Raw genomic sequence first — 17319 nt, 5'->3', positions numbered from 1 at the left:
CACAGTGGCCAAGGCGAGAGCGGGGGCTGGTTTATTGGGGGGAGTCAGTCAAAGGGGGGGCTGGCTAGGGTGGGGTAGGGCAACAGCTTGTCTGGCCCCCGGGAAACCCAGCTTGAGTCGAGGGCCTCATCCGCTTCAAAGCTGAAGTCTTCCTCGACCTTGATCTGGGGGATACAGAGAGGGGTGTGAGGAGGCCCTGGCCCAACGGCCCCACCCGAGATCCCCAGAGCTGCCGCCCCACCCGCCAGCTCTCCCTCCTCTGCTGCCCGCCTGGGTATCTTCCCTTCTCCCCAGAACCTCCTCCAGGTCTTCCTTCTCCACCCCGCTTGGCATTTTCCAGCTCTTTCTCCTTCCTAGGCCAGCCTCACCTCTCTCCCCCGCCTTGCAAGGCCCTCTCTCCCTGGCCTCTCCCCACTCCCCCGTTCTCCTGCGCCCCTCTCCTCTCCCCTCCCCTGCGCCGCCTCCTCTCCACCCCCCCCCCGCGCCCCTCTCCTCTCCTCTCCCCTGCGCCCCTCTCCTCTCCCCTCCCCTGCGCCCCTCTCCTCTCCCCTGCGCCCCTCTTCTCTCCCCTCCCCTGCGCCCCCTCCTCTCCCCCCCCCGCGCCCCTCTCCTCTCCCCTGCGCCCCTCTCCTCTCCCCTCCCCTGCGCCCTCTCCTCTCCCCCCCTGCGCCCCTCTCCTCTCCTCTCCCCTCCCCTGCGCCCCTCTCTCTCCTCTCCCCTGCGCCCCCTCCTCTCCCCCCCTGCGCCCCTCTCCTCTCCTCTCCCCCCCTGCGCCCCTCTCCTCTCCTCTCCCCCCCCTGCGCCCCTCTCCTCTCCCCTCCCCTGTGCCCCTCTCCTCTCCCCCCCTGCGCCCCTCTCCTCTCCTCTCCCCTGCGCCCCCCTCCCTTCCTGCCCTCCCCTCACCGGGGCCAGTTCCGGGGTCAGCGCAGCCCCCACTCGCCGGCCGTCACGGGGTGTGCGCCGCCTCTTCCTCCCGCTGGGCCCCTCGCCAGGGGCCGGGCTGCCTGGCTCCGGGGGTGCGGGCGTCCTCCTAGGTGGGGACAACCCCTCTTTCTCTGGAGGCTCGTTCTCAGCATTGCCGGGGGTGGGGGCATCTGTGCCCTGGCTGCCCTCGTCCTGGCAGACAGAAGGGGGGCAGGTGAAGGCCATGTCCTGGGCTCTGGGCCCCCCGCCCGCGACCCCAGCTCACCTCCAGCACGATGGTGAACTGGCTGGAGCGGTAGTCGTCGCCGTAGGAGTCCAGCACTCTCATGAGGAACCTGCAGAGAAGCCGCCGGGGCAGGGGGCAGCTTTACCTTCCACCCGGCGGGCGGGAAGGGGCCGCAGCCCAGCTCTGATTCTGAAGGTCTGAGACACTCGGGTGCCCAGCCCTTGAGCAGCCAGTGGACTTAGGGCAGGACGGGGGCCTCTGCACCTCAGCTCCTGCTCTGGAACCCAGGGTGACCCCCACAACGGGGTGGCCTGATGGCGCCCCAGGCCCGGTGGGTTGTCGGCTCACTGACTGGTCACACGCACAGTGTCGTTTTCACTGGTAGCTGAGAGGCGGGCCCAGGACCCCTGCTCATGACCCTGCCTTCTCTTCTCTCCCTGCTCCTGAAAGCTTTTTGGTTTTCTGTCTCTGCTGAGCTCTGATCAGATGGGCCCCGTAAGCCAGCGCCTGGGCGGAGCCTCTTCCATGCACGACCTCGCCTTCTCCCAGCACGTGCCAGCTGCTCTGGGGGCTGTCCGCTACGGAAGCCGCGGGCCACCTGTCCTCTCCTCGGGTACCTGGCACGTGGCGAGAGTGACTGACGTGCAAACATGGTCAATTCCGGTTACTTTTATTTAGTTGGGATGAAAATCGGAACCAAGTGGTACCAAGCATGTGAAATGAGACTCGTGGGACCGAGGGAGTGAATTTCTAAGTTCACTTCTTAGTGAACCAACTTGGTGGTTGGTTACCGCTAAGCACGCACGGAGGAACCCGTCTTTCAACTTCAGGTGAATAAGTTTGAAGAGTGCACGCCCTGAGGGCTCCCGTTGGGTCCTCAGCAGCCCTGTGATCCAGTGTGATCCACTGCCCTGCCTGGCAGCCTGGCGCTCAGAGAGGGGGTGTGGCTGGCCTGGAGGCACCCAGCGGAGCAGGGCTCGAGGCTGGGTCTGTGACCCTGAGGCTGAGTCTGTGACCCTCAGGCTGCTCTCCTGCACTCCGCCCACCCCATTCACTGGGGGCACACCCGCCGCCCCAGGCCTGGGACTCAGCTTGCTGCCCAGGCCCCAGATGGCGGGGACAAAGGCTGAGACGTGTGACGCGGGCTGGAGGGGGTTACCTCCGCTCCTGCTGGAGTCTCCGAGTTATTCTCTGCACCTGGTGGAGCCTGTTCAGGACCCGCTCGTTCACCTGCGGGGAGGTGGAGAAAGCACAGGTCAGCTGGACTCCGAGCATCCAACGCGGTGAGTGGGGCCCCCCTGGGCACCAGGGAGACAGGCCGGGGCCTCCAGGGCCCGCATGTGTACCGCTCCCCCTGCTCACTGTCTCTCCGGTTCCGCTGCCTTGTCCGCTGCGCTCACACTTGAGTCCCCTGACACGGGCCGGGCCTGGGGGCATTCAGCGTGCTCCTCCCCAGGTGCCTGTGCAGCTCACTTCCTCCAGACTGCACTCAGGGACCGCCCTGAAGGACCAGAGGTTAGACTCTGCAGTTCCATAGCAGGGGTCACAGGTTCGATCCCTGGTCATGGAACTAAGATCCCACATGCCCCATAGTGTGGGCAAAAAAAAAAGAAAAACACCTGCATCAAAGGCTCCCTGCTCAGGCTTCCCCCACTTCCCACGCCAGAGCCCCGCCCGCCCGTCCACTCTGCTCAGCTCCGCTTTTCCACCGCCTTCTAGTTTCTGCCTCTACTCAGCATCCTCACTGTCTCCACCACCAGGACAGAAGCTCCAACGGACTGAGATCTGTGCCCCTGCCCCCAGGGCCTGGAGCAGAGCCTGGCTGGGGGGTGCTCCCTAAACCCTGCCAACCAGAGGACTTATTCGCAGAGTGATAGAGTGCTTCAAGGACCCCAGACTGGGAGACAGGCTGGAGATTAGGGCAGGAGGTGGCTGCTTTAGGTAGGGCCGTCACAGGAGATGTGTGGACAAGGTGTGAACAAGTGCGTTCTGCTCCTGGGTCAGAAGGACCTGGGTTCGAATACCAACCTGCCCCCTTCTCAGCTGTGTGACCTTGGGTAAGTTACTTAACCTCTCTGAGCCTTAAGTTTCTGCACTGGTCAAAGAATAATAACGTAACTTATTCCTGGTTGGGGTTGGGCTAAGAGCAGAAGCTCAAATGCAGCTCCGTTTGAGCAAATGGTGGGTCTCTGGAACCCAGCATCCAGCTGTTAAACAGGGCCCGGGATACCTGCTGCTGCTTGGGGGGAGGGCGGGGGGCTGTGGGCTGAAAGTTCCCGGCCTGGCATAGAGTGGGTGCTCTCGGGAGAGTGCTCACTGTGCCAGCGCCACCCTTGCACTGAAAGACTCTGTGAACAGAAGGACACGAGGAGCCGTGAAATCACTGGGGGAGAAAAGAGAGACGCGTGGTCGCGGAGGGAAGAGAGGTTGAGGGGAGCTAAAGGTTGGAGTGGAGCCGAAAGCCTCCTGGTGAAAAATATTCCCAGGTGGCCCAGCAGTCAAGAACCCGCCTGCCAATGCAGGAGACGTGGGTTCAATCCCCGAGTTGGGAAGATCCCCTGGAGGAGGGCACAGCAATCCACTCCAGTATCCTGCCTGGAGAATCCCATGGACAGAGGAGCCTGGTGGGCTACAGCCCATGGAGTCACAGAGAGTTGGACACGACTGAGCAACTGTACAACAATAATAATAAAAATAAGTGGATCTGGTTTATATATATTATGTATACTTATTTTAGGTTTCATGTATACTTGTATTAGGGCTTCCCTGGTGTCTCAGCTGGTAAAGAATCCGCCTGCAATGTGGGAGACCTGGGTTGGACCCCTGGGTTGGGTAGATCCCCTGAAGAAGGGAAAGGCTACCCACTCCAGTATTCTGGCCTAGAGAATTCCATGGACCATATAGTCCATGGGGTTGCAAAGAGTCAGACATACTGAGTGACTTTCACTCACTCACTCGTAGTTACCTTACCGACTTCCTATCTATACACAGACATAAAACCATATTACAAAGAGTACTTCTGGGAATGTCTGGTAACTGTCGGTGGGGCGCATTTGTCTTGCGTGTCTGCTGGGTATTTATGGAGGACTGGGACTGCTGGCCACAGGGTATGCTTAGGTTCAACCTTCGTGCGCTTTAGGGGAATGTATATAATTTAATATCCAGAGCTGACTCTGCTCCAAGCACGCCACTGGTCCTGCTGCCCTCAGCCTGGCCTTCAAATCCCCTCCCCAACATGCCCGTCAAACCAAATGGCTCTCCAGTCCTGAGCAAGCCCCGTGCTATGTGACGTCCCGAACGTATTTCTCCAGCTTGCCGTGCTCCTGCTTACCCTAAGCCTCGGCTCAAACCTCGCTCCCGTTAGTTCTCTGTCATCCCTGCCTCTTCCTCTCTGCTCCTACCCGAGTGCAGGCCGCCTCCTCGCCTGCCTGGGCCACTACACTAGCTGCCCCCCTCTTCCGGAACTCACCCAACACCACTGTCGTGGGCTAGATTTTTGTTGTTTAATCGCTAAGTCGAGTCCGACTCTTTGTCCCCAAAAAATGGTGTGTGGGAGTCCTAACTCTCAGGACCTCAGAATGTGGACCTTATTTGGACAAAGGCTCTTCACAAAGTAATCAGGCTAAGTGATGAGGCGATTATAGAGCGGGTCCTAATCCAATATGGCGGGGACACACACACACAGACACCCCCCCCCACAGCACAGGAAGAATGCCATGTGATGCTGAAAGCTGAGATCTGCAAGCCAAGGCACACGAAAGATCCCCAGCAAGCCACTGGAAGCCAGGGAGGTGCCCAGAACAGAGCAGATTCTCCCTCACAGTGCTCAGGGTGAAGCACTGCTGCTGACACTTTGAGCCCAGATTTCTAGTCTCCAGACCCTGTGACGGTGCATTTCTGTCCCTGAGCCGTCTGTGGTTCTCAATACAGCAGCCCTAGGAAATGAGTCCAACCAAAGACAGAGTCTTTCAAACACCGGGACCTGACCCTGTTCCTCCCAATCTGGAAACTTTTGATGGCTCCCTTCACTCTCAAAAAAAAAAAAAAAAAAAAAAAAAAAAAAAAAAAATCCAAACTTCTTGCTGTCGTGTTCGTGGCCTTTCAAGATCTGGACCCGGCTTTCTGCTCCATTCTCATTCTCACCAAGGAGGCTAATGCAGTGATTCAGCGGAAAGAACCTGAGTCTTGGCAAAGGCTATGGGAATGGAGGAGAGGAAGCTGAGAGAAAGCTGAGAGAGGCAGAATGGACAGGACCTGAGCAAATGATGTCAGGGGTGTGAGATCTGAAAAGTCAGATCAATGGGGAGCCACGGAGGCACCTGTGAGACAGCAGGGAGCTGCTTTGGGTTGTCAAATGAAGCTCCTAGAGGAAACAGCCCTCCAAGGTGTCTTGCAGGGTGCCCGGACACACACTAAGTGCTAAATAAATGAATGAATGAATAGACGGAAGGTTCATTCACCCGGGCAAGGACGGCTGGGCACCTAGACAGGCAAACACTGGGAAGGATTACTAACTCAGGCCAGAGGAGCCCCAAACCGGGGGATCCACACTCACCTACCTGCTCGATCTCCCGGCAGCGCCGACCCAGCGCCTGGTACTTCCTGCGATTGAGTTCCCGCTGGCGCCGCCGACGGCCCCGGGCTGCCTCTTCCTCCTCATCTCGCTCCCGGAGCCCGGAGCCGCCCAGACCCCCGGACACAAACTCCACTTCGGTCTCAAGCTCGCTCTCCAGGATGTGACCACCGAAGAGCGGAGGCAGCGCCAACTCCGAGCCTGGCGGCGCCGAGAACTCCTCGAAGCCCACGGCTGCCATAGTCCTGTAAGGTCGGGGTGGGACTCAGGGACCCCGACGCCCCGGCTCCTAGTCCCTCCTCGTTGAGGTCTAGGAAGGAGTCCAGGCCCCTAGCCCACCCCTTCCCAGGATCCAGGAGTCCAGGCCCCTAACCCACCCCTTCCCAGGATCCACATCTCTTCATCGGACTGCTCAAGCCGCAACCCCTCACCCAGACCCAGGAGTCCCGGCCTCCGACCTCCCCGACCCTCAGACCCAGGAGTCTAAACCCGCAGCCTTCTGCCTCAGGATGCTTGAGTACGGACCCCAGTCGCTGAAGAGTCCTAAGCTAAAGCAACCGCAGGAACTGCAGCCCCGCGTCAGTCCTCAGCGCAGACTGCTTTCATGCAGCTACAACGTCTTTTGCGATTCGAAGTTTTCCTCAAAATCACTCACCCCTCTCTCTGCTCCAGTTCCATCTCACCTGCTCGGGGAGCCCCAGGCCCCAGAACTTCCAACCTCGGCAATCTCCGTAGGTTAAGTGGTCCGCAAAACTACCCGTTCCGTCAGGCTACGCGGCCCCAACATCCAGGACTCTGCCGCCACGCCTTCTGGGGGCGGTAGTTTCCTATTTCCGGTTCCGCTCCGTAACCCCTCCACCACCCCGACTCCCGGCTTATACTAAGGCTTGTTTTCTCGTTGAACGCCTCTACCGTTCGTCCCAGTTGCCCTTTATTCTTGTCGTGACACCCTGTCGCGAGACTGCGGCAAGTCTCCGTTTATCGGGCTCAGTCCACAGCAGGCCACGAGCTGGATAAGGCGCCTCTCCTTTCCCTGCTCACCCCTTTTCCGCTAGCGTCAGGTGCTAATAAAGTTGTTGTTCCAAACGCTCCCGGAAAGACGCGGGGCGGGGGCCAATCAGAGCGCAGCTTTGCGTAGACGAAGGCGCGAGGGTGAGACGTCATCAGTGAGCGTCGACCGCTGTTGGGAAGCTATCTTCCTAGAAACCGTGGTGTGAGGAGGGAAGAGGTGAGCTTGATGGAGATGAGGGAAGGGCTGGAGGTCGGATTCCCGGGCCTTCGTAGGCCGACGACCCAAGGGTCTCAGAGCGCCTTCAGGGTTACATCTCTGGGGTGTAAGCGGGAGCAAGAAAACCTTCCTGGGTGTCAGCGCTCTGCGTGGTGGTGCCTGGGGAGACAGGCTTAATCAAGTCATTACTTGAATAAGTAATGTGTGACGCGCCTTAGGGTACACACAGGGCGTGTGCTGTGTGTATTACCAAGCAAGCTATCTGCTCTGGAGCTGGAAGAGGACGAGAACTGAAGGATAAGGAGGTGTTGAGCTGGTAAAAAAGGGAGGGTATGAAGACCTAAAGCGAGGGGAAGAAGTGGATAAGAGAAAGAAATGTGAGGACTCGTGGGGTATGGGGGATAGGGGCAGGGGCTGAGGCTAGAAAGGTGGGCTGGCGTCAAGCGAGGTCGTGGCACCTACTCCGTGCCAGGTGCTAAGCTGGGCGATGCAGTGAACAAAATGGACACGGCCCTGTTTTCATGGAACTTTTAGCTTAATAGGGAAGGTGGACATCAAACAAAATGTTAGAAGTTTAGAGAATTTCAAGTGTTGAAGTAAACAGACTGGTTCACAAGTTGTGCAGCAACAGGATAGGATCCAGTCTCGGAGTCTGGGAAGATTCACGCTGCAAGAAATATTGTTTGTGTCCCTGCGTTAGGAATGAAAAAAATAATATATTCAGAGACTGGAGAAAGAAAACCAGATGTGGTTAGCATAAGGATTTTAGTCACTCATTCTTTCATTTGCACAATATATCTTGAATACCTATCATATACTAGACGTTTTGTTAGCATGAAGTGCTAACCACTGGACCGCTGGGAAATTCCCTAAAGTTTTTTTCAAACTTTATCTTTTTTTTTTTTTTAGTATAGTTGACTGACTGTTGTGTTTCTGCTTTATTGGCCAAGCTGCAGGGCATGTGGGGTCTTGGTTCCCTGACCAGGGATCACACTCACTCCCCCTGCAGTGTCAGCTCGGAGTCTTAACCACTGAACTGTCAGTTGCTCTTCTCCCTTAGAGATTATGAGAAGATACTCAGTAGAGTTTTTTCTGCTATACAGCGTGTCTTTGTTGGTGACCTATTTTATATATAGTAGCAGCAGCAGCATGTATATGATACATGCGTCTTACTGAAAAAGAACAGGAAGAGGGAGCAGTTTCTTATTAAAAAAACAAAAGAGAAAGCACTGGGGAGGACAGAGTGAGGGGACTGTACCTTGTAGAATAGTGCTTTGCGTGGGCTTCACAAAAACAGTCTGTACAGCACCCTGGGGTGGATGAGGTGCTGCTCCGCCTGCGAGGTGATTGGCCTTCAGGCTCTAGACATTTTAGGCCCTGCCTGGCTGTCCTGACACCTGAGGAGAGCAGTATTTCAGAATATCTATTGGTGGGGTGGGGCCTCTGCAGTGGGTGGAGGAAAAGGAGGATGTAAGAAGAGGTCGTATCTCATTAAGAGGACGGGGTGTACCTTTTCCTGAGAAGCCTTGGAGACGTTGGTGTGAGGGTGTGTGGTGTCTTGTCCCGTGAAGTGAGGGTGGGAAGGGTGAGCTGTGATTGGAGACCACCTGGTTCTGGGAGGCCGCTTCACACGCAGCAGGTGTTTGCTGAGCATCTCTGATGTGCCAGGCACCGTTCGGAGCCGGAGAGCAAAGCACATGAACGTTCCTTGTCCCTGCGTCGCCTGTGTGCCAGTGGGGTTGATCAAGAAGGACCAGGGCCTTCTGGCCAGGGGAGCCCCCTCCCTGTAGTGAGGGGGAGCCCCACCCCTCCCTCCCCACAGGCTTCAGGATGTCCCTGGCCGACGAGCTCCTGGCTGACCTCGAGGAGGCGGCAGAAGAGGAGGAGGGAGGAAGCTATGGGGAGGAGGAGGAGGAGCCGGCCATCGAGGATGTGCAGGAGGAGACCCAGCTGGATCTCTCCGGGGACTCGGTCAAGAGCATCGCCAAGCTGTGGGACAGCAAGATGGTGAGCGGAGGTCCCGGGCAGGCCGACGCGGGCAGCAGCCCCCTGTCCCTGGCGGCGCCCGGCCCTGACTCCCCTCCGCTCCGCTCGCAGTTCGCCGAGATCATGCTGAAGATTGAGGAGTACATCAGTAAGCAGGCCAGAGCTTCAGAAGGTGCCGTTTCCCCGCCCGGACCGCGCCGCCGCGCCCAGCGCCTGAGAGCAGGAACCGGCTCGGGGGAGGGCTGCGCCAGGGACAGGGGGCCGTGGGCCAGACCCCAGGGAGCAGCTTGGCCACAGACACAGCGCTGGTGCCCCACCCCGGAGTTTCCAGCCTTTGGGGGGCACGGCTTTCAGTCCTCAGGGCACGAGGGTTTAGTTCCAGGAGAGAGAAGGTCAAATCTAGACTGGCCAGGTCAGAAAGACGGGAGGCTTGCAGACACGCAAACCTGTTCCCAAGTTTCCTCTTCAGCTCCTCCGTGCCCCACTCTAGCCGCATCCCCTGCCTTGCCCAGCTGTGGGACCCGGAAGCGGTGGGTGCTTAGACACATACCCACACCAGGCTGTTTGTCATCCCCACAGTGATGGGACCGGTGGAGGCGGCCCCTGAGTACCGGGTCATTGTGGACGCCAACAACCTAACAGTGGAGATTGAGAATGAGCTGAGTGAGTCCCGGGAAGGGCAAGCAGAGACAGCCCTGCCCAGTGTCCCCCACAGCCTCTCCCGCCCCCACTGGAGGGCAGGACCCCAGGCTGCCTTCCCCACTGGCCTTTCCCAGGGTCCTGCCCCTAGCCCCTGTGTTAGTTCAGATGTAAATTCACCTACTGAACAGAGTGGTGACATGAGAAGGAAGTGTATTTTTCTCTCATGGGAAAGTCTGGAGGAGCCCAGGCTCTCTGCATCTTACTGATCTGCCACCTGTTTCATGGTACAAAGTGACTGCCCACCTCCAGCCATCACCTCCACATCCCCATCAGCAAAAAAAGTTGGGAGAGGAGGAGGAGGGCACATTTTTTCCTGTAAGAGAGTGACCTGGAGGTTGCCCGTGTGACTTGCACTCACGCCTTGTGGACCAGAACTGATCCACACAGCCGCACCCAGCAGTGGGGCAGCCTTTGTGCTGTGTGTCTGTGAGCCCAGCTGCCATGAGGGGCTCCCTCACTGCAGGACGAAGGGCAGATGGGTGCTGGGGGAGCCAGTGGCATCTGCCTGCCCCTCATCGGGCTCCTGCTCGCCCTGTGCCCCCAGACATCATCCATAAGTTCATCCGGGATAAGTACTCAAAGCGATTCCCCGAGCTGGAGTCCCTGGTCCCCAACGCCCTGGATTATATCCGCACGGTCAAGGTGAGCACGGAGGAGGGGCCCCCAGCCACCACACCTGTTGAGAGTGCCCTGCTCTTGGACCCTCCGGGTCCAAGAGTGAGTTGGGGGGTCACTCAGCTCTGGGCCAGAGACAGGACGGGAAACAGGGAACAGAGATTGGGGGAAGCCAAGACCCCGAGATGGCAACAGGCCCTGGAGCGTTCAGGGAGAGGGAGGAGGCGAGTGTAAGAGGTCATCAGGTCAACCTGGTCTCCGAGGCTCCAGGTCTGAGGGGAAGGTCCCCGCGGGAGGGTCAGGCACGTGAAGGCAGGACACCACCCAGCGCCCAGGCTCCCTCGAGAGTCGAGCAGATGGGGGCGGGGAGGAGACGCGGTCAGACCCGCACTGGGAGTGGATGCGGCAGCAGGCCTGTGGGGGCAGCCCATCCTCCGCAGGTGGACTGTGTGTGCTTCCGGGTCAGCCCGCCCTGGGCAGACAGTGTGGATGCTTTGAGCCGTGGCGTTGTGGGAACTGGGGGCAGACGGGGGCGGCCACTGTCCCTGCAGGAGAGATTCTAGGGCCTCCTTAGTCCCCGAGCCTCCCCCTCTCGCCCCCTCCTCCCCCAGGAGCTGGGCAACAGCCTGGACAAGTGCAAGAACAACGAGAACCTGCAGCAGATCCTGACCAACGCCACCATCATGGTCGTCAGCGTCACCGCCTCCACCACCCAGGGGTGCGTACCCGGCGGTCCACTCGACAGATGACGGTCGCGGGGCCCCTGCGGCACGGGTGTCAGTGTCAGGAGGACCGGTCGCTGCAGTTCCACATGTTCGCTGAGCACCTCCTGCAAGCCGGGCTCTGGGCTCAGGGTCCCCCCAGAGCCTGTGGTCCCGAGGAGTGTGGCGGAGCACAGGCCTGTAATTAGGAGTGGCGTCCTTCTGGGGTGCCGTCCCCTCACGAGGGGCACGCGGGTCTCCCCCTGCCCCTCAGCGTCTGTGGCAGGCCTGAGAGAAGGGCAGAGGCGTGTCACCCCACAACAGGGCTCTGACCAGACAAGCCGTGAACGGGCAGGTCAACGGCTGCTGGTAATGGTGCTCCTAGAGGAGCAGCTGGACGAGAGCCCGGCTGGTCGGCAAGGCCGAGACCTGCAGGGTCTGGGGAGCTGGGGGGAGCATTTCGGTAAGAGGAAACACCCGCAAAGAGCCCGGCTGCAGCCTGGCCGGGGCCAGATTGCCTCCCCCAGGCAGAGAAGGGAAAGCGGAGGACAAGGCCGCGGGGCGGGCCAGCGGGGATGTGCCACCACGGGCTGCTTCCCTGCGGCCCCTGCTTCCAGGCCTCGGGGCTGTCAGGGCTAGTAATCGTCCTGAAGGTGCACATGCATGCACACACATGCGTGCACACACGCACACACGGCGGGGAGGGTGGGGCCCCTCACCACTCAGGAGCCCCGGAGGTTGGGGTCCTTTGGTCCGCCTCAGCCGCACCCCCACCCCGCAGGCAGCAGCTGTCAGAGGAGGAGCTGGAGCGGTTGGAGGAGGCCTGCGACATGGCGCTAGAGCTCAATGCCTCCAAGCACCGCATCTACGAGTACGTGGAGTCGCGGATGTCCTTCATTGCCCCCAACCTCTCCATCATCATCGGGGCCTCCACCGCCGCCAAGATCATGGGTGAGGCCCGGCCCCACACCACGCGACCTCGGGGACGCCTGTCCCTTTCCTGTGAATCGGGGGATGTTCTACACGTCCCGGATCCTCCTCCCATCAGGGCACCTGCCTCGTGGCTGGGGTCCAGCCTGGGACATCGTCTCACGTGGCTCACCTCTGTAATGGCCCTGTCTCCAGACTCTGAGGTGGTGGGGGCTTAGGACTTAAGTGAGTGTATTTGTGGGGGGGACACTTCAGTCCGTGAGGCAGGCATGTGCGGGGTTGCGGGAAGGATGAACTGCTTTTTCCCCCACTCCCCACCACCTCTGACCTCACATCTTTGGGCAAACCATGTCACGCGCCTTGGTTTCCTCCCTGCAGACTGGGGGAGGGGGGGAGGTGTTGGTCGCACCTGCAGACACACTCTCGGAACCCAGAGGCAGTTCACCCCGGGCCCCCGCGCGGTGACCACCCCCTGAAGCACAGACAGGCCCGCGTGGCTTCCCAGACGCGGGGTCGGGCTCCTGGTTCACCAGTGGCTCACTGTGCGCCCTCCAGCACGTCGCTTCGCCCCTCGGAGCCCCTCTGAGTCCCCCTGAGATGGGACATGTTGATGCTCCCTGGCGGAGGCCCCCTTGGAACTGCGGCCGGAAACTCTTGTGAAGGCACAGCGCTTGGCAGACACCCCCCACCCCCACTGACGCCCACCCCCCTCCCGCCGCAGGGGTGGCCGGTGGCCTGACCAACCTCTCCAAGATGCCCGCCTGCAACATCATGCTGCTTGGGGCGCAGCGCAAGACGCTGTCGGGCTTCTCATCCACCTCGGTGCTGCCCCACACCGGCTACATCTACCACAGCGACATCGTGCAGTCCCTGCCCCCGGTGAGCGCCCCCCAGGGCCTGGGGTCACTGCTGGCGGCAGGCGTCGGGAGCTGGAGGGCGGGTCGCACAGGGGCGCACTAGGAGGCCGGAGCCGACAGGCCAGCTTGGAGTTTGGTCTGCGCCACCTACCAGCCGGGCACAGAGCCCGAGCTCTGAGCCTTGGCCTCCCCGTCTGTATGTGGGCGAACTGGACCTGGTTCATCTGCAGACGGGAGAGGAGGAGGAAGAATACACCAGCGTTGATCACTGGTTACTGTAACACATCAGTGCAGGCCCGCAGCTGCAGTGGAGGTGGAGGCTGCGGGCAGAGAGGGCAGCAAGGCGGCAGTTCTGGGAAGCCTGGACTCTGACGCTGCTGCCTCGCTCTGACCCGCCTCCCTGTCCTGCTCCAGGATCTGCGGCGGAAAGCAGCCCGGCTGGTGGCCGCCAAGTGCACGCTGGCAGCCCGCGTGGACAGCTTCCACGAGAGCACGGAAGGGAAGGTGAGGGCGGCAGTGGTGTCCGCGTGGTCTGTGGCCTGTCGAGGAGGGCCGCCGTCAGAGGACCCCCCGCACGGGCACTTACAGGGTGGGGCGGGGGTGTCGTCGGGTCCCACCCAGGGTGGCGCCCCCTCCCCCATGCTGCCATGACGGTGGCCTCACATGCAGTGGCCTAAAGGGACACGGGGTTGCGCTCTTAGGGTCCTGTAGGTCAGAAGCCCACGGGGGTTCCCCGAGCTGAAGCCGCGGCGCTGCCCGAGTTTGCTCCTCCGGAGGCTCGAGCTGGGGGAGGGCTGCTCCCCGCTCTTTGCAGCTCGCCAGGGCCACTGCGCCCCCTGCTCGGGGCCCCTGCCTCATCTTCAGAGCCAGCACAGCCTCTGCACGCTCCCCCTGGTTCTGCCTCTGTCTTCACTTCTCCTCTGACCCTTTAAGACCCCGGTGATCCCACTGGGCCCACACACACCACTGAGCTCTCACTCCCCGTTCCGAGATCCCCAGCCCAGTCACACCTGCAGAGCCCCGCTTGTCAGGTGGTGACGAGCTCACAGGGACCAGGGCCGCTGACACCCTGGGGTCGTGGGGGGAACGTCTTTGCTGCACCAGGGTCTGTCTCTGGACACCTTGGGGCGGGGGAGGAACTTCTCTGCTGCACTGGGGTCTCTCTCTGGACACCTTGGGGCGGGGGAGGAACTTCTCTGCTGCACCGGGGTCTGTCTCTGGACACCTTGGGGGCGGGGGAGGAACTTCTCTGCTGCACCGGGGTCTCTGGACACCTTGGGGCGGGGGAGGAACTTCTCTGCTGCACCGGGGTCTCTCTCTGGACACCTTGGGGCGGGGGAGGAACTTCTCTGCTGCACCGGGGTCTCTGGACACCTTGGGGCGGGGGAGGAACTTCTCTGCTGCACCGGGGTCTCTCTCTGGACACCTTCGGGCGGGGGAAGTACTTCTCTGCTGCACCGGGGTCACTCTCTGGACACCTTGGGGCGGGGGAGGAACTTCTCTGCTGCACCGGGTCTGTGTCCTCTGCCAGCACCATCGCCGTGCTGGTGTTTATTCCGTCAGCCTGTCTTCCTGGGCAGACCTGTTCTGTGAGAGATGTGTCTATCCCATGCATTTCGGTCTTCCAGGCGCCCAGCCTGGCACAGCTTTTGGGGCTCTCTGACCATGGGGTACGGCAGTGACCCGCCCAGATGAAAGTCCTACCCCCGTGACTTCTCCACTCTGGCTGGGGGCGGGCAGTGATGGGGAGACACACGCCGGTCAATGTGCAGGGCGTCTGGTGTACCAGGTAGAGGCTGGGGGGAGAGGGGGGCATGGAGGTGCTGAGGGAGCTTAGACTGAGGAACCTGGAAGGCGGGGAGGGCTGCTCTGAGGAGGTGAGGGTTAACATGGACCTAAACACAGGGAGCAGGCGAGTCGCTTGGATGCTGGGGGACGGGGTCTGAAGCAGCAGAACCGTCAGCACTAGGTCGAGGCTAGAGCCCAGCGGGCCCCGGGGCGGGGGGGGGGGGGGGCAGAGCTGGCGGGACGGGGGGTCACATCAAGCCTGTGCGCCTTGGGGAGAGCCTGGCTCCTCAGAGGAGCTGACGGGGGCCGATTGGGGTCCTTCCTGAAGGAAGAGCCGGGCGGGATTCTCGGGTGCGGCGGTCTCCAGGGCGTCCCCCTTACTGACTAGAGGGGAGCTGGGGCAGGGGGCAGGCCAGGCCCGTGGGAGCCGCTGCCAGACCCCAGCCCGCCCTCCCCAGGTGGGCTACGAGCTGAAGGATGAGATCGAGCGCAAGTTCGACAAGTGGCAGGAGCCGCCGCCTGTGAAGCAGGTGAAGCCGCTGCCGGCGCCCCTTGACGGGCAGCGCAAGAAGCGAGGCGGCCGCAGGTGGGGGCCCAGGGACCGGCGGGGCGGGGCGGGGCGGGGCGGGGCGGGGCGGGGACGGGACCAGCCAGGCGGGAAGGGCCGAGGCTCCCCCTTCGCCGCTGACCCCCTGCCCTGCCCCAGGTACCGCAAGATGAAGGAGCGGCTGGGGCTGACAGAGATCCGGAAGCAGGCCAACCGCATGAGCTTCGGAGAGGTCACACCCCCCTACCTCGCGCCCCCCCCCACCCCCTCCTCTCCTGTGGCCATGGCAGCACCTCAGCCTCTTTCCTGGTCCGCTGGCCTCCACTCTCTCCCAGCCCCAGAGGGATCTCCATGACAGCGCAGGCCCCCAGGCTCACCTCCCCCCACCGCCGTGCTGTCCAGGCCTTCCCAGATCCCACTCCTGCCAGGCCCTTGCTACCAGAGCATCACCCCGCTGGTCCTGCCAGAACTAGCTCACGTGTCCTCAGTGAGAACTGTTTCGGTTCTTCACACAGCACAGACACACACGCACATTCCCTCTCAACTCAAGCAGTAGTAACAGGACCCGTGCTCCTCACCGGGGCCCCAGCAAGGCTCACTGCACTCGGGGCCCAGGCGGTCGCCGATGGGATGGAGCCCTGGGCCGACTGAGCGGCGGCTGACACCTGGACGTCTCCCCTCCCACCAGATCGAGGAGGACGCCTACCAGGAGGACCTGGGCTTTAGCCTGGGCCACCTGGGCAAGTCGGGCAGCGGGCGGGTGCGGCAGACACAGGTGAACGAGGCCACCAAAGCCAGGATCTCCAAGACGCTGCAGGTACGGGCCAGGCCCCGGGGATGGGGGCAGGCCTGGGCGTGCAGACGCAGGCCACAGCCCTGAGTGCCCTGCCCTCCCCATAGCGGACCCTGCAGAAGCAGAGCGTGGTGTACGGTGGGAAGTCCACCATCCGCGACCGCTCGTCGGGAACCGCCTCCAGCGTGGCCTTCACTCCACTCCAGGTACCGGCCCTCTGGAGGCAGGAGGCCCGGGGAGAGCTGTGTTCCCCATCCTGGGCTTCTTCCTTACCTGTGCCCCTCTTCGGGGCTGCCATGGGTTTGGGGGGGCTCCAAAGAAGCCCCCGAGGTTGTGTCTGGGTTCCCAGCACACGGCGAGGTTCGCAGGGACCGCTGAGTCTCTGTGGCCCCAAGCAGGCCCGGCTGCTCTCACCCCTGAGGAATGCCTGCTGAATCCCGGGGGCACTGTCGCAGGCGCTGAGATAGGCAGACACACACGGGAGTTTTGCCCTCTTGGAGTTTCTCTCAGGGTCAAACGAGTAAGATACACAGTGGGTCGGGAGGTGGGAGGTGCTGGGGACCGAGAGGACCAAAGGAGACGGTGCCTCTGGGACAGCCTCAGTGAGGTGGGAATCTCTGGGTGTAAGACATCTGGTTCAACGCCGGCCACATGTCAGACCCCCAGAGCTGGCTGTTAAATCCTCGCTGGGGCTGGTGCGGTTCGTGCTGGGACTGCAGGCAAACCTCTTACTTCAGGGACTCGGTTTCCTCATTCAGGAACCGAACGGGATCAGCCTTTCTCAGATGGTGTTTTTAAAATCGCCTGGGGAACTTGTTACAAATTCAGGGATCAAGGTCCTCCCTGCTCCCCTCGCCCCCAGAACCACAGAGGATCTCCCAGGGTGGGGGACACTTGGAGGCTGGCACACCCTCCACATGCTTGCCCAGAACCTCAGGCCCATCAGGAAGGGCTGTGGGCCCCTGACACGCCACGATTCCCTCACGGGGAGGCTGTTAAAGACCAGGCCGTCTCCCCACCCCGCCCTGTGTCCCTCCCCTGCCCAGGGCCTGGAGATTGTGAACCCACAGGCAGCGGAGAAGAAGGTGGCGGAGGCCAGCCAGAAGTACTTCTCCAGCATGGCCGAATTCCTCAAGGTCAAGGGCGAGAAGAGCGGCATCACGTCCACCTGAGGGGGGCACCCGGCCGTCGCCGGCCGGAGGGACACGGGGCCCCCCTGTCTGAGGGGGTCAGGGTTTGCAGGGGCTGGGGGTGCTGGCAGGGAGAGGCACCCAGGCCAGCCACTGTGGCGTGATGGCCAGGAGGCCTGGGAGGAGCCGGCCCCCGTGAGGAGCTCGCCGCCCCCTCCACAGACACACAGCCAGGCTTCATCACGTGTCGTCTTTATTTTAACTGGGAAAGGAGGTACCTTTGGAATGGATGTAATTAAAAGCACATCATCAGGATCCA

At 61.4% G+C, this 17319-nt stretch overlaps 2 protein-coding genes across 3 annotated transcripts; one reads left to right on the top strand and one right to left on the bottom strand.

The window, feature by feature from the left end:
• Positions 1 to 12: 12 nt before the first annotated feature.
• TFPT (TCF3 fusion partner) lies at positions 13 to 6757 on the bottom strand. Of its 2 annotated transcripts, none has more exons than XM_065926855.1 (6): positions 6379 to 6757; positions 5710 to 5968; positions 2310 to 2380; positions 1190 to 1259; positions 904 to 1116; positions 13 to 164 (listed from the first exon to the last, which is right to left on the bottom strand). In XM_065926855.1, the coding sequence occupies exons 1-6, from the start codon at positions 6399 to 6401 to the stop codon at positions 45 to 47; spliced, it is 756 nt and encodes a 251-aa protein (XP_065782927.1). In that variant the 5' UTR covers positions 6402 to 6757; the 3' UTR covers positions 13 to 44. The 2 variants fall into 2 exon arrangements, with proteins under 2 accessions (XP_065782927.1, XP_065782928.1); XM_065926856.1 differs by having other exon boundaries at positions 6407 to 6757.
• A 131-nt stretch (positions 6758 to 6888) lies between these two features.
• PRPF31 (pre-mRNA processing factor 31) lies at positions 6889 to 17319 on the top strand. The gene is made up of 14 exons (XM_065926854.1): positions 6889 to 6951; positions 8774 to 8958; positions 9049 to 9109; positions 9517 to 9600; positions 10184 to 10281; positions 10866 to 10972; positions 11737 to 11906; positions 12607 to 12764; positions 13157 to 13246; positions 14989 to 15116; positions 15237 to 15309; positions 15766 to 15894; positions 15978 to 16076; positions 16917 to 17319. Exons 2-14 carry the CDS (start codon positions 8782 to 8784, stop codon positions 17040 to 17042), a joined length of 1500 nt encoding a protein of 499 aa, XP_065782926.1. The 5' UTR covers positions 6889 to 6951; positions 8774 to 8781; the 3' UTR covers positions 17043 to 17319.

This window comes from Muntiacus reevesi, chromosome 2, assembly GCF_963930625.1.
Source record: "Muntiacus reevesi chromosome 2, mMunRee1.1, whole genome shotgun sequence".
NCBI classification, from domain to species: Eukaryota; Metazoa; Chordata; class Mammalia; order Artiodactyla; family Cervidae; genus Muntiacus; species Muntiacus reevesi.
Note: the sequence above shows the minus strand (reverse complement) of the source record. Positions and strands in the feature narration are given on the sequence as shown.

What these genes read in the sequence shown, in the direction of transcription:
- TFPT (XM_065926855.1), bottom strand. Translation starts at nt 6,401, where the DNA reads ATGGAACTGGAGCAGAGAGAGGG. An exon ending in GAACTGGAGCAGAGAGAGGG is followed by an intron (nt 5,969 to 6,378) that starts GTGAGTGATTTT and finishes CCGACCTTACAG; the next exon opens with GACTATGGCAGCCGTGGGCT. An exon ending in AGTTCACCATCGTGCTGGAG is followed by an intron (nt 1,117 to 1,189) that starts GTGAGCTGGGGT and finishes TCTGTCTGCCAG; the next exon opens with GACGAGGGCAGCCAGGGCAC.
- PRPF31 (XM_065926854.1), top strand. Translation starts at nt 8,782, where the DNA reads ATGTCCCTGGCCGACGAGCTCCTGGCTGACCTCGAGGAGGCGGCAGAA. An exon ending in TCGTGCAGTCCCTGCCCCCG is followed by an intron (nt 12,765 to 13,156) that starts GTGAGCGCCCCC and finishes GTCCTGCTCCAG; the next exon opens with GATCTGCGGCGGAAAGCAGC. An exon ending in TGGCCTTCACTCCACTCCAG is followed by an intron (nt 16,077 to 16,916) that starts GTACCGGCCCTC and finishes TCCCCTGCCCAG; the next exon opens with GGCCTGGAGATTGTGAACCC.